This window comes from Acipenser ruthenus, chromosome 13 (assembly GCF_902713425.1).
Source record: "Acipenser ruthenus chromosome 13, fAciRut3.2 maternal haplotype, whole genome shotgun sequence".
In the NCBI taxonomy this organism is placed as follows: Eukaryota; Metazoa; Chordata; class Actinopteri; order Acipenseriformes; family Acipenseridae; genus Acipenser; species Acipenser ruthenus.
Window position 1 is genome coordinate 8,601,090 of NC_081201.1, and position 15,159 is coordinate 8,616,248.

The 15,159-nt window shown below is 37.1% G+C and overlaps 1 protein-coding gene across 30 annotated transcripts in view; it reads left to right on the plus strand.

Annotated features, from left to right (window-relative positions):
* Positions 1 to 15,159, plus strand: part of LOC117418161 (RNA binding protein fox-1 homolog 1) — a 790,080-nt gene that overhangs the window by 732,951 nt on the left and 41,970 nt on the right. For 27 of the 30 annotated variants that reach the window (XR_009330819.1, XR_004546784.3, XM_059035607.1 and 24 more), the window contains 5 exons: positions 2,241 to 2,384; positions 3,734 to 3,787; positions 5,450 to 5,542; positions 7,220 to 7,280; positions 12,421 to 12,474. Coding sequence is in view for 28 of the 30 variants with exons in the window: in XM_059035607.1 (XP_058891590.1) it covers positions 2,241 to 2,384; positions 3,734 to 3,787; positions 5,450 to 5,542; positions 7,220 to 7,280; positions 12,421 to 12,474 (406 nt within the window). In the remaining 2 variants the exon portion in view is untranslated. The remainder of the gene's footprint in view (positions 1 to 2,240; positions 2,385 to 3,733; positions 3,788 to 5,449; positions 5,543 to 7,219; positions 7,281 to 12,420; positions 12,475 to 15,159) is intronic. The other 3 variants (XM_059035620.1, XM_034030813.3, XM_059035617.1) reach the window with 1 other exon arrangement.

Genomic DNA, 15,159 nt, shown 5'->3' on the forward strand with positions numbered 1-15,159 from the left:
GAACAGTAGCAGTCACTAACTTTAGGAAACCTAACTTAGGTCCTAATTTTGAAGCCAGTGTATTAATATGTGAAATGCTCATCAATCCACTTGCCTAAGTATTTGTTTATTATTTGTTTATTTAGCAGACTCCTTTCCCAAGGCGACTTACAGAGACTAGGGTGTGTGAACTACGCATCAGCTGCAGAGTCACTTATAGCTACGTCTCACCCGAAAGATGGAGCACAAGGAGGTTAAGTGACTTGCTCAGGTTCACACAATGAGTCAGTGGCTGAGGTGGGATTTGAACTGGGGACCTCCTGGTTCCAAGCCCATTTCTTCAACCACTGGACCACACAGCCATACTCAGTATTTATAAGAAGAAACTTTCTTAAATATCTCTCCATGCAATGTAACAATGACCCAGGACAGATTTCTAATCTTCCTCCTATTAGAACTGCACATTGTTTGTGTTTTAGATACATTTAGTAATAATCTATCTTTAAATAGTTTTTGCTGTACAATATCAAATGCAGTCTGCAGATCCCTCTGTATTGCCTGTATAGAATACTCGGTATCCAGTTATGGCATGATCCAAATTATATTTACACTGCTTCATAAATAAAATAACTGCTTAACACAGAATTATAACTCAGTTTGCTAAAGATAAACATCTCTGACGAAATGTATTGAGGCTAATTCGATTTTGCTACCTATTAAGTTCCATCTACAAATGTTTGACATGTCGATATTTTCAATCCTTAATCCTGTAGTGGGTGTCCTCAATTGTTTGAACAGGCAGAATTAAACAGGTCATAAGAGGAAATAATTACAATCCAAGAGAGAAAGAGAGAGTATATATGTATATATGACCATGAAGATTTGGCTTTACTAAAAGAAAAAAAAAACTCATACATGGCAGCCCTTTATATTGACAAATGCACTCGCTCACCTACTTATCTGTTTGTTTGGTAAAAATTGCCATTTGCAAGCATGCAGAACAAAGCTTACCTGCCTAGTCTCATACAGTAGTGATCCAATTTTGGAATGACAGACTGTGTGACCCTGCTTGTATCACAGTTGTGGCATCCCCTTGCATTTCTGAAAACAAAATATGCTCGATGCTTCAGTGCTCTGCACAGATTATTATTATTCTTTCTGTTCAGGAGCAAGTAAATGTTAACTTGTAAAAATTTGTGGAGCGTGGACCAGGGCTTCGCTATTTCCTAATTTCACCTGCCTATCATCATTGACTAGTGTCACCTGTCTGTCATTACTGACTCCCTATTTAATCTCAGTCACAGGTCAGCTCTTTCTCTTGCGTTTTGCTTTTTCTATCCTCCTCCTCCTCTTCACTTTTTTCATTGGCCGCATGCCTCTGTGTCGGTCCCCTCTGGGGGGATAGTGAGTCTCACTTCCCTGACCTGGAGTTCTAGTAACTCTGCAGGTTCTTCGTGTGGTCAGAGAGGACCACCGGCCACACTAATCTTTCGCAGCTCATGCGCTATATATCTTGCCTCACGAAAGAAGGCTCTGTCTTACTTCCTCTTTACCCTCCTGGGACATGGTCCTCTTAATCTTAGTGCCAGAGTCCCATAACTAACAATTATTTGTGTTCTTTCAGATTCTTTCTTCCATACGTCAAGGCTTTGTAAGAGCCGTTCCGTCCTCTGAGGGTCAACACCGGTCGCTAACTGGGACCCAGTCGCAAGGCCGAGCCTATAACGACTCTCCGAGGCTAACTCTCCATTAGGGCTAGCCTCGACTCCATAGGGAAGGCTCTCTCAGTTGGAGTATGGCCCGTCGTTCTCTCTCTCTCCCCTGCTCTAGAGGCCAAGCCTCGAATCCCAAGTTGTAAAACACTCCCTTCCTCTCGCAGCCCTGGTTCCTGCCTCGTGGATGGTGATTAATTTGGCTGCTCTTCTTTTAAAAACTGTCTCAAGGTCAGTTCAGATGCCTTGGTATTAACCCATCCAACTTTAAAGCTGTGTGCATACAGAAAACACACTACAAAAGGAGTGGTGTTTCAGTTGGGTTAAAAAAAGGTAATTTTAACAGGATTTAAATGTAGATGCGATCATTGGTACAGATGCCAAGTTATAACAGAGGACTCAGTAAAGCAGCGTGCTGTTTCTCTCACAACACTGACCTTTGTTAACTTCCGAACTGAGGCAACCAGAAAGTGAGGGAAAGATTAAGATCGAAGGCAGCCGATGGAGACGCCTCACTCATATTCCTCTTGCTTTCCTTCTTCTCTTCAGCAGACGGATGATGCAGCACAGACTGAAGGCCAGCAACAGACACAGTCCTCTGAAAACTCAGAAAACAAGACACAGCCCAAGCGGCTCCACGTTTCAAATATCCCCTTCAGATTCAGAGATCCAGACCTCAGGCAGATGTTTGGCGTAAGTATTGTTCCGCCTTCAGCAGCTTAAAGATCTTCAACACTTTTTTATATACCGTACAGTGTGCACTGTTGCACCAAGCTGCTTTTTAATAGTAACACAAATTGGCACAATGACTGCTGTAGGACAAAACAAAACCCAGCTTTAAACTGTTTAGTATTGTAGTGATAAATGTAAATTATTTTTGCACCAAGAATACTACTGTATTTAAAAAAAAAACAACAAAAAAAAACAGGGTCATATTTTAATCATTTACTTTATTTATTTATGAGAAAATCAGTGGCAATATACTATACTCCCCAAATTGGAAATTATATTTCTTTCTAATAACTTACGAAAACTGTCCCACTGACTACAATGCAATTTAACTAAAATGTAAAACTAATGTTACATATAAGACCGCTATAGCATACTGCTGTATATTACTGTTTAATATAAGGAAGTGTTTCCACTGTACGTGTACTGTTCTGTTTTGGTCACCAGGGGCCGGTTGTACTAAAGGGATCCGATCCCGGATCCGGGCTCAGATGTTGATCTTGATCCTAGTTGCGTTGTACTAAACGAATCAGAGCTCAATCTGAGCTCAAACCTGATCTTACTTTTGAGCAGGATCAGAACTTGATCCCACTTTTGAAAAATTGAGGAACTAAACAAGATTGAAACAGAGATGATTTAACGTTTTAGGAAACATTAAGCACCGGTATTAATATATTCGATCTGTTTTTATAGAATCGCTTAAGTTTTAAATTATACATGTACAGTAGTTGCTTCTGATTCATGTCGTTTAAATTAAACGCACTTCATTTTCTGACACTCGGATTCTTCAATGTCTGCGCCACGCATATTCGCTTCTCATTGGTCAGTTTCCCTAGTTACGGCTGCGCAGCTCCAGGATCGGATCAAGATTTCGGATCAGTGGAGCTTGATCCTGATCCGCCTAGTACAATGCCTTTTCATGATCCGGCTCCAGTGAGCCCGGATCCGATCCTGTTTTTTGATCTCGTTAGTACAACCGGCCCCTGGTGTGTACTGAGAATATTCTGTCTTTCATTAAAGCACTTTAAGGCTTAAATACCATAATAATAACTTGATGAAAGTTAATCACATAATTATATGTATGTTTTTTTTTTTTTTAATATTGTTTCATGTGACCCAGCAGTGTCAATTTACAACAAGTACAATGGACTGTATGTTTGTATGATTGGCAGCTTCAATGCTTGAAGATACTGTCTTGCCATAATCTTCTTTGAGAAATTATTATTTCAGAGGGGTTTAAAGTTTTAATTTAAGAAAAAAATACAAGTTCATTTTGAGTGACTGTAATTCTTTTTTTATTTATTTCTTTGCAGCAATTTGGTAAAATATTAGATGTTGAAATTATCTTTAATGAGCGCGGATCGAAGGTAGGCAGTCGATATCTTTACGTTGTGCATGCTTCAATATGTATCCAATATATTGTAGCGATCTCGGTTAACGCAGGCAGGCGAATCACACAGGGCGAGGCAATCCACACACAGGCGGAGGTCGGGCGCGGACCCGGGACCTCTCGCACTAAAGCATAGTGCCGATACCACTGTACAAAAGAGCGGGCTCCCTTGCAAGGAGCGTATATCGGGCTTATGTCTTTGTGTGTGATTACGTCACCTACCAGCCCTGCTGCTGCCTTCCCCCATGCACGCTACAATATGTTACTGCTTTTTTAAAATTAATAAATACTGAATGAGAACAGGTTACTAAGACAACTTCCAGGTGCATTTCTGTTGCTCAGCAGCACTTGCAAATAAATAAAATAATGTTTATTAGTGCACTGTTATTAATGACAAGTGACCATAAGCAGTCTATTGCTTACTTTAGGCAGTCCAAGTAGACAAGTTCACACCTGTGGAGGGTACTTTACATATTGAACTGCATTTTATATATATATATATATATATATATACTGGGCTTTAAAATGTATTGTTTAGTTAATGATAAAAACAAGGTCCTCAATTGGTTAATATCGATAGGGAATATGAATATGGACATTCAAATAATTTGTATAGATTTCAAAATGGAGTTACATTTGTAAAATTGTTGGCTATTGTTATTAAGTGATATAATGATGTTAGACAGTGTAGACTGAGTTCCTCAAAGTAATGCCTGGGACAGAATTTAAACACAACAGTAAGAGGAAAGCATTGTTTTATAAAGGTGTTCAACATACTGCTGACCTGGACATTAATTTGAAGACTGTAGTGTTAGCAACAAGTGAAATGTGAAATGCCATGCAAATAATAATATACTGTATAAATTATGGTTTATAAAAGTAAAGAAAAAAATATGTACTTTGTATTTTTTTATTGATGTATCATTGCTCATATCTTTTATCCATATCATGTTAAGTGAGTTCTTTGTTGTTATTTCTTTTGTTTTTTTGACAACTGGAGAAATAAGTGCTTAGTGGTTAATATATTATTTTGATTGTTTTGTTATCATAAGTTAAGGCTGAAGTTTGACAAAGAAATCATTGTTAATTTATCCCTAGTGTTGCATGCAAAACATTCTTAGTGGAACCACTACGGCATGACATAATAGATTATGTTGGCATTAAAAGATCTCAGCATAAGCGATTCCTTTTTTTATAAATGTATTTTCTTTTTTTTGTTGGGAACATATTTTTGCATGTGAAATGAGTGGTTCACCTTTCTTTCTCATAATTTCAGCCTCTTTTTTATTTCAGTATGAAAACACTGTACATTGATTTTGATTCCATTTTATTTTCGTTACTTTCTTCTGTTATGACCTGTTGAAGGTATTTTTGTTGGTTTCCGGGATGTTTTACTTTTTATGTTCTTAGGGGGTCTCTATAACTCAAGGAGAAGATATTGTTCACATCTGTTGCTTATTTATTGCACATCTCAATGCTGTTATAATTTTTTTCTAATTTGCATGTTACAGAAAAAACAAAACAAAGCGAGAATATGAAATGTAAATAAAAATTAAGTAACGGGAAAAAAAAATATGGTCAATGAATGATTGAATTAATAATGTGCATGTTGTTTTCCCCTTCTCCCGCCTGCATGCAGGGATTTGGTTTCGTAACTTTCGAAAATAGTGCTGATGCGGACAGAGCAAGAGAGAAATTACACGGCACTGTGGTAGAGGGCCGTAAAATAGAGGTGCATGTTACATATATCCCCTTCTCATCTTTTTCTCAATGTCTGCTTCATTCTCATTGTGTTGTTTCAGATGCATCATTTGTCTCTTCATGTGTCCCCCCCTCCCTTCCCCATGTTTTAATTTTAAATATATATTGAGACTTTTTTAAGGGCCTGTATGGGCTTTTTTTTCCTTTAAAACATTTTGTTCTTGTTATTATTTGTGTACAAGTTGACTGACCAATAAATAAAAAAAGGCCTGACATGAAGTTTATGATTTTCCTAGATGACTGAATATTTTTTTAACATTTTTTTCTTTTTTCTTTTTTTTTTAAATCGGTGCAATAAATTCAGAATTAAAAATTGTGTAATTATCTAAGAAACAAATATGGTTAGTTTTATTATTGCAAGGTTGATGAGGGATATCCAGTGGCCTCAAAAAATAGATAAATAATTTAACAAATATACATATATAATAACAAATAAAATTATTGAACTTGTAAGAAATGCATTTAGAATGTATTTTTTGCTAAGCTCGATAGGCCAAAGTATGTGACACTTTGGGCCTCATGAGAGTAAAAGAGTTTATTGGCTTGAATCTGATTTTTACATACACTCATTTTTCTTTAAAAAAATCTGCCACCACTGATTTCCACTCAACACTGCCTTTATTAAAAAAAAGAAAAAAAAAGAAATAATAATAATATTTCTAGAATAATTCCGATATTAAGTGCTGTCGTCTTTGAGTAAGATGTTGCATATTTTGCCTTTTCATTTTCCCCCTTTTCAACGATAGCACATAGGGCCCTCACCAAACTCTCAGTAACCATGGTAACTGTATACATACACATGCTGGCGATGGTGCCCAATGGTAAGTGGAGAAGTCCATCTGCCGTTTCACGTATTAAGCGCTGATACCGCGTGAATTCTTTTGACTTGTTGTTTAGTTTCTTGATGCTATTTTACATTGGTACGCCTGTACTTGAGTGTACGTTTTAGTAGCCTGAGAGGCACTGATTGGATTGAATTGACTCGTGCACATCTTACTCAGATTGTTAACTCCATATTGTGTTAAATAATGCACCCTCTTTTATCCTTTGTTAGCTGTGGTTCAAGCTTGAATGATTTTTTTTTTTTAATTCTTGCGATGAAACAAAGGCTCCTGTTCCTAGTGTTGAATGCTAAGTGTTGCTTTTTTCCAATGGTACTTCTATTCTCAAGGGTTATGTTGCACACTGCTAAACTTGTTTGTCCCTTTTTTACATTTCCTTTGTTTCTTGTACCTTGTCTATCTTCCCCTTTTCCACTGCATGTTCCTTCATATATGAATAGATCATTTTTATTTAGTTTTTCTAGTTTTTGAAAATTATGAATACTTAAAATGCATGCTTTAAACTGTTTAAAACAAATATATGCAGTTATTTTTTATTTTGTTTTTTATGTCTTCTTTAAAATTGATACATGCTATGATATATTGCTTTTTTAAATGCTCTGTAACTGATTACGAAAGTAAACATAATGATAAATAGTTAGATTTTTTTAATGCATTACAGCTATTTCTTTAAATACAGATGCATTGTTTTGTATGCATATTAATGTAATGTTAATGCATGGATTTTGATGAAACTACATTTAAAAATGAATAATGCCTACAGTTTCCACTGTAATGTTTTCTAACATCATCGTCTTTGTGCTTAGGTTAATAATGCCACAGCCCGAGTAATGACAAACAAAAAGCCTATCAACCCTTATGCAAATGGTAAGTACTGTATGTGCAACTGTATTTGAAAAATGTGTCAATATCTGTATTATTTAATAGGGATTAATACAGTTTGAGTGGCAGTATTTAGATCAGCTACGGTATAGATAATTAAACTACAAAAAATGCAGAGCCACTGCATATTACAGCAGTGCAAACAATGTGGTGAACAGTCTAATAAACATACAGTTTGAGAAGACACATTGAGAATTAGTGTTGGAATCCTATATTGATTTTCTTTTAAGACATTCAGTACATGTTTACAGTGTGAGAGTATGTATTGGTGGTGGCAGTCTTTTTAGTGCGGAGGTCAAGCGCTTGCCCTCCATTGGAACAGTAACTGGACTTGTAATGGTAAGGATTGACAGCTCTGGAGCTGGATTTATAGGAAATCAATGTGAAGCATCCTTGTTTAGAAATGCCACATATATAGGGGGTTTATAGCATCACTTGCTTGGCTTTTAGAGATCAACAATTGCTTGTTCCGTCAGTTTAACCGATAGCTGGTGACTGCGTAATTTTAAGGAGGCTCAGTTCCTTGTGACTTTCCTGTAGCTTTCAGAATTAAAAGGTATATAAGAATGATAACTCATCTGTTTTTTTGGTACCTGGATACTGATTATAGTGGTTAATACTGCTTTGAGATTGAGATTGAAATTTGAACCGAGACTCCTGATTGTTCAATAGATAGTAAATACAGGGCCTTGGCATGGTTCTGTGCCATACAGTGGTACAGAGCTCTGATATTCAAAGTAGAATGAAAGCCCAATGCATAGATCAATTGAGGAAGAACATGGTCTGAAAGGAAGATTTAAAATGCCTATTATGCCAAGTCAATCTAAAATTAACTGTTTACAGAAGTTCAAATTCTGTTTATAATAAAGCATGTCTCTTTCGTTTTGCAAATAGTATCTCGATGTATTAAAAAGCCATTAATTAAGATCAGCAGAAAACTCTGCTACCAAACTTGTACAGACAGACTGGAAGCACTTTTTTTCAAAATGCTCTTGCCTTTACAAACTACAGTCCTGTCAATAAGAAATTCCATTCCTTCTAGGGCTTACATTTTGAGTGTCTCCTAACTCCAAAAGCATATCGTACTGTTTATAAAACTCCCGCACAGATAATATAAGCGTGTAAACTTCAAGTCAAAGGGCACTGGCAGCATTGCATCTTTGCTAAATAGAGAAAGTCTGAGTATCTGTGCATTCATTCAATTTCAGCCACTAGACTTGTCTGTAAAACTTTTTTTTTTTTTTAAACTCGCTCATTGCCAGTGTATGAGTGCTCATTAGTTTGAAAGTACAAAAGTGCAGCGTGAACAGTCTTATTTGTAATAAATTGTCAGATTACAGCGCTCTGGAACCAGCACAGTTACAGGACGACGTCCAATAATTAAGCCAGTCATCGTGAGCCGAAAAAGTCAAATTGAAATACAGAGAGTATTGTAGAAAATGGCTGATAGACGTCCCCTTGTGTGACATAAATGAGGTACTGTCAGTTATTAAAAGATGAGGCTTGCATACCATGGTAGTACAGTGCATAATAAACCGTGCAAATTGAAACCACGAGTGGGTCGGGACACCATTTATAATAAAACAAAACTTAATGCGCTGACACAGGTTTTTATATGTGTCACATTGTAGGGATCAGATTTGTTTGAATTAACTCTCGCTTTCTCATCTCTGCGTTTACAACTGCATCATCACAATATTAAGATAATTTAGAGTTATTGACATGAAATAAGACAGTTAAAGAAAACAATGCACATAGGTATTGTATAAGACAATTATATATATATATATATATATATATATATATATATATATATATATATATATATATATATATATAGTGCCTTGCATAAGTATTCACCCCCCTTGGACTTTTCCACAGTTTGTAGTGTTACAACCTGGAATTAAAATGGATTTAATTTGGATTTTTTGTCACTGATCTACACAAAATAGTCCAAAATGTCGAAGTGGGGAAAAAAATCTACATATTTTTCAAAATTATTTACAAATAAAAAAACTGAAAAGTCTTGATTGCATAAGTATTCACCCCCTTTGCTGTGACACCCCTAAATAAGCTCTGGTGCAACCAATTGCCTTCACATAATTAGTTGAATGGAGTCCACCTGTGTGCAATTAAAGTGTCACATGATCTCAGATTAAATCCACCTATTTCTGGAAGGCCCCAGAGTTTGTTAGAGAGCATATCTAAACAAACAGCATCATGAAGACCAAGGAGCTATCAAAACAAGTCAGGGATAAAGTTCTGGAGAAGCACCAATCAGGGTTGGGTTATAAAAAAAAATCCCAAACTTTGAACATCCCCCGGAGCACCGTTAAATCCATTATTAAAAAATGGAAAGAATATGGCACAACTGCGATTAGAGAAGGCTGTCCACCAAAACTCAGTGACCATGTAAGGAGGGCATTAGTCAGAGAAGCAACCAAGAGGCCAATGGTAACTCTGAAGGAGCTGGAGAGATCCACAGCTGAGATGGGAGAAACCGTCCATGGGACAACTATAACCCGGATGCTCCACAAAGCTGGGCTTTATGGAAGAGTGGCGAGAAGAAAGCCATTGCTGAAAAAAACCCATATCAAATCCCGTTTGGATTTTGCCAAAAGGCACGTGGAAGACACAGCAAACATGTGGAAAAAGGTTCTCTGGTTTGATGAGACCAAAATTGAACTGTTTGGCTTTAGCGCAAAACGCTATGTGTGGCGCAAAGCCGACACTGCTCATCACCCTGAGAACACCATCCCCACGGTGAAGCATGGTGGTGGCAGCATCATGTTATGGGGATGCTTTTCATCAGCAGGGACTGGGAAACTGGTCAGGATTGAGGGCAAGATGGATGGAGCCAAATACAGGGAAATTCTAGAGGAAAACCTTTTTCAGTCTGAAAGAGACCTGGGACTGGGGCGGAGGTTCACCTTCCAGCAGGACAATGACCCTAAGCACACAGCCAAAGCTACATTGGAGTGGTTTAAAAACAAGAACCTGAATGTCTTAGAATGGCCCAGTCAAAGCCCAGACCTCAATCCGATTGAGAATCTGTGGCAAGACTTGAAAATTGCTGTTCACCAACGGTCCCCATCCAACTTGACAGAGCTTGAGCAATTTTGCCAAGAAGAATGGGCAAAAATTGCAGGATCCAGATGTGCAAAGTTGGTAGAGACTTACCCAAAAAAGACTCACAGCTGTAATTGCTGCCAAAGGTGCCTCTGCCAAATATTGACTCAGGGGGGTGAATACTTATGCAACCAACAAATGTCTTTTTTTTGTTTAATTAACTTTTGTGTCACAATAAAAAATATTTTGCACCTTCAAAGTGTTAAGTATGTTGTGTAAATCAAATGGTAAAAATCCCAATTTAATCCATTTTAATTCCAGGTTGTAACATTACAAAATTTGGAAAAGTCCAAGGGGGGTGAATACTTATGCAAGGCACTGTGTATATATATATATATATATAGACCATTTGCAACTGCAGGGGACTACTAAGAAGAAACATTACAAGTATAATGCAATGTTAATAGCTTTTCATGAGCTTTGTGAGGGTGGGTGGGCAATGTCTGCCACATGTCTTTAAGAAATATCAGAATGTACTATATAAAGGTGGCCTATTTGTGTAATTTTGTGCAAACCGTCTGATGAACAGTAATGAAGACACCTTTACTCCATGGCATACAATGCCAGTCTTGCAGTATTGTAGGAACCAATTTTTGGCACATTCCTAAAAATTAATTAAGCACGGTGACCTATGCATTTGTGTGAATGACAGAGAGCAAAAATGTAACTATTTTTTTTTAGTTTAGGAGTCAATTTACTGTACCTCTTTTGCTCCTGCCTGCACCAGCAAATATGGTTTCTGAAAAGACCCCTCACGCTGAGTGTAAGAAGGGGATGTGAAGCCCATTGGTGAATCATTGTGCACTAAAGCCAGCTTCCCCACCTCACTTCCCCATAATCAGCCACAGGGAGTCTTGCTGGATTAGTCGGTAAACATTTGCAAATATGAATAATTATGTAAGCAGAATCAACAATAGAGGATTATACAGCTTAAAAATAATAGAATATTAAACAGGTAAGAAATTAAATTGTAGAATTTAAAAGTTCAGATTTTGTATCAAAAACAAATGCCCAACCTCATGGCAATCGATAGTGACCACAGAGAGACTGGCTTGTTTTGCTCTCCTCTCCGTCTCCAGCCAAGATACAGTAACTCAGCAGCCTTCAGACTGCGGGACGTCAGCTCCCATCACACATGATTAACTTGCGCGGTTATTGGCTGGCACGTGGCTCATAGACAAGACAAAGTAAAGTTTAATTGCTGTTATTTCCATGATGAATGCAAATCTTGGCTGCCACAGTGCTGGAAAGTTAGACGATGCAGCTATCAGAAAAAATAAGTGGAATGCAGATGAAAAATGAGATAACCTTTTAGCAGCGAGCATCGACCAGCATCTCTGTGGATTGTTCTTGGACAAATTGAGAGGCCATTAGTGAAACTTAAAGTCTGAGGGAGATATGTCACCACCCCACCCCCCACTATACCCTTTACTTCAGTGTAGGCTTTGAAACAGCGGTGAGACAACCCGTTTGAGAATGGCACCGACTAAATGAGATCTGTGGCCTCTTTTTCCAAATGCCACAATCAGTTCTTCTGACGTTCGTCAGGCTGTACAAGGCATTTTACAAATTACAACATTAACTTTGTTATTTGTATATTGCTCTTATTTGTACCTCTATGAAAGTACATCCCTTAGCTGCTGCCAGGCTTTCCAGCAACTAGAGCTGTCCTATTTCTCCATGCAATATAAGCGTGGGCTTCAACTGCAATAAAATGATCATGTTAATATGCCTGTCTGTCTTCTTACACACCTTAATCTAAAAAAAGATAGAATTTTGGGTTGTTTGAGTTTGAATAAAGTGCATATCAAATATAGTATATATAGTGTATCTATAACGTAAGAATTATTTTAATATTAATTATTATAGTACAGAATGTGCTGTATTTATTTTTGTGTTGTAATGTCCAAATCATTTTCAACAAAAGAGCCTTATCAGTTTGACAAATGGGTGTTTAACAGAGTTAAGTTTAATGCAACATTCCTTTTCTTCCTAGGCTGGAAGTTGAATCCAGTGGTGGGTGCAGTCTACAGCCCAGAATTCTATGCAGGTAAATGGAGTTGTCAATATTCCTATATTTTTAAACTGCTTAAATAAATAGATAAAAAAGTAACTATAAAATACTGCCTAGATTTTTGGAAATGGGTAATTTAGGAAGAGGCAGGTCCTTTCTCTCTAGGGTAGAAACCTTGTGTGCATACAGTGTATAGTATAAAGTATAGTGTGTTCTAAGCAGGCTCTGGCAGCTGGCGACTGTTTATTCCAATTAGCCAGTGGGTCCTCTTGTAGTTGGATGGCAGGCAGCCCACAGATTCATCCTTACAACCGCAGAGAGACACCTCTTTCAAACACTGTCTGGGATCAGAAAAGACTTTTGAGGCTTTGCTGGGTTCAGAAATGAACTGCCTGATTTCTGCATGGGTATCTCATCTTCAGTGCTGCACCATAACGGCCATGTTTTTTTTTTGTTTTGTGCAGAATATAGATTTTTTTGTTCCAGTGAATTTATATAAAAAAAAAATAGTTAGCGGTTCTAATTGTCTCCGTGCACTGGGCCATGAACTGGGTAAAATATATTTTTAAAATTTAAAATCAATATTTTCTATTCACCAAACAGTCATTTTCCTAATCCAGTGCACATGCTGTTAGTTATATGTATTAAATTAAAAGCATCAAAAATCTTTTTACTTTTACTTAATGAAAATGTATTTATAACTAATGGTGGATTAATGGTGGTAGCAAGGGGAATAAGCGTGACCTGCTTTTATCTACAAGAGTCTGCTTGCAAACTTCCCTTTCTTTCAGATGCCCAAATGATGAAACATTTAGCCACTTGAAGAATAAAAGATTATGTATCCGAGGAGAAACTGTTGTTTTTAAGGCATCTTTAATCTTCAAAAAAAAACAGAAGGTTATACAAAGCTGTCAGGATGGCCCTGATGAAAGGCAAATTCACCAGTTCTCAATTGTCGGTGAAGACACACGACGTAAGGCTGATCCACACTGTACATCATGTCTGCCAGCTCATTCCTGTGATTAAATATTCCGTCAGAATGGGCCAAAACCCTGTAAAGCTTAACATGATTCATATGATGCACCACTCAAATTTACATAACTCACTTCTCCGAATGTGGAGCGCCCTCTGGATTGTGTGTGCAAAAGAAAATGAGAATTGAGTAAGATTACCATGCGAGACAGAATCAATAAACCGAAAGAGAAACAACCCCTTAAATGCAATGCAAATCGGAAATACAGTTCTGTCTTGACAACTTGAAGCAAGGTTATTAAAGTCAAAACTGTAAGCACACCATGTAAATCAATGGCAAAAGCCTTTCCTCAGGGATATTCATGATGACCAGGGTTTTATTGTATTAATAACCTCATTCCTTTTGTTACAGACCTTTGTTTACACACATTAGTTTTTCATCCTTTCCACAAACCTATATTAGTTATATGCTGAAAAAACAAAAGTACAATATTATTGTAAAACTGCAATAACAGTATGCTCTTGTACAGAAAACCTGTATTATATGTTACTGTATTGTATGAAGGACTGCGTTTGCAATTATATCACTTAAAAGAAATATAGGGGTTATCTTTTTATTTAATTACAAAAGAATGGTATTATCAAACGCTGTGACACATGGTCTCCGAGGAAGGATGAACCTGTGTGCCTGTAGCAGCATCACAAAGGAATGATATTTCAGTATGAAATTATACATGACACTGCAGCTTTAATCTTCGATCTATATAACTAGTTTCAAAGACTACAGTTGATCCGCAGTAATGCATTCAGGCACTGTAACATCAGGGTGCCAGTTTTAAATCCTCATTGATTATGTGACTTTAATTGAATGGAATAATACTTTAATCCAGCTAGCTGGAGTATTCACTTTTTTCTTGCCAAGCTTGGAGACTACGATCTGGTAGCAAAGTCTAAATGATCACGTGATGGCAAAATGTTCAGGAGACTAAAATCAAATATGACATGAAAAGATTAGCAAGAAATACAAAAGTTATGGTTACCCTGATTCCCCCCAAAAAAACAACCACTTAAAAATGAAGCATGGTGCACTGAAAGGTTAAAACAGATCATCTTCGTGATCTAACTTACAAAGTCCCGTAGGTATGTTAAACAAGGATAGGAAAATTAGACAAGACAGAAATAACTGAATAGGAATGAAAGGAGTTGAGTTTCAAACCATGAAAACAATAACAAGACTCCACATGCTAATGAAATCATGTTTTTGACAGTTTAGAGACAATATGCTGGAAGTTCAGTCCCAGTCATTTCTAGCTGACTGCTCAATTCGGATAAGCAGCCCTGCGTAAGATGAAGTTATATGAGCCTCTGCTTCTTGAGGAGAAAGTCAGTTTCTTAAATTTCAAAGCGATTTTAGTATAAAAAAACAACAACCTTGCAGCAATGGAAGAATGTACACTGCAAGCAATCCCAAGTGAAGATAGTTTTGCTCTAGGAGTGATCTCGGAATGAGAACCTTAATGGCATTAATATGTTTTTCCTGCATCTGCTATGACCAATTAAAGCCAAAGCCTTTCCTTTATAAAAAAAATTAATAAGTGAAAATGAAACAAAATTCAGCATCTGTAAAAGATGTTTACACAGAATTGCCTGGAATTGATTATCACAAATCGCCTGGTGCAACGTTCTAATGAGTTTTTCATTAAAATGAGTAGCATGAGGAAACAAAACAAGGATTGTTCAGAACATAAT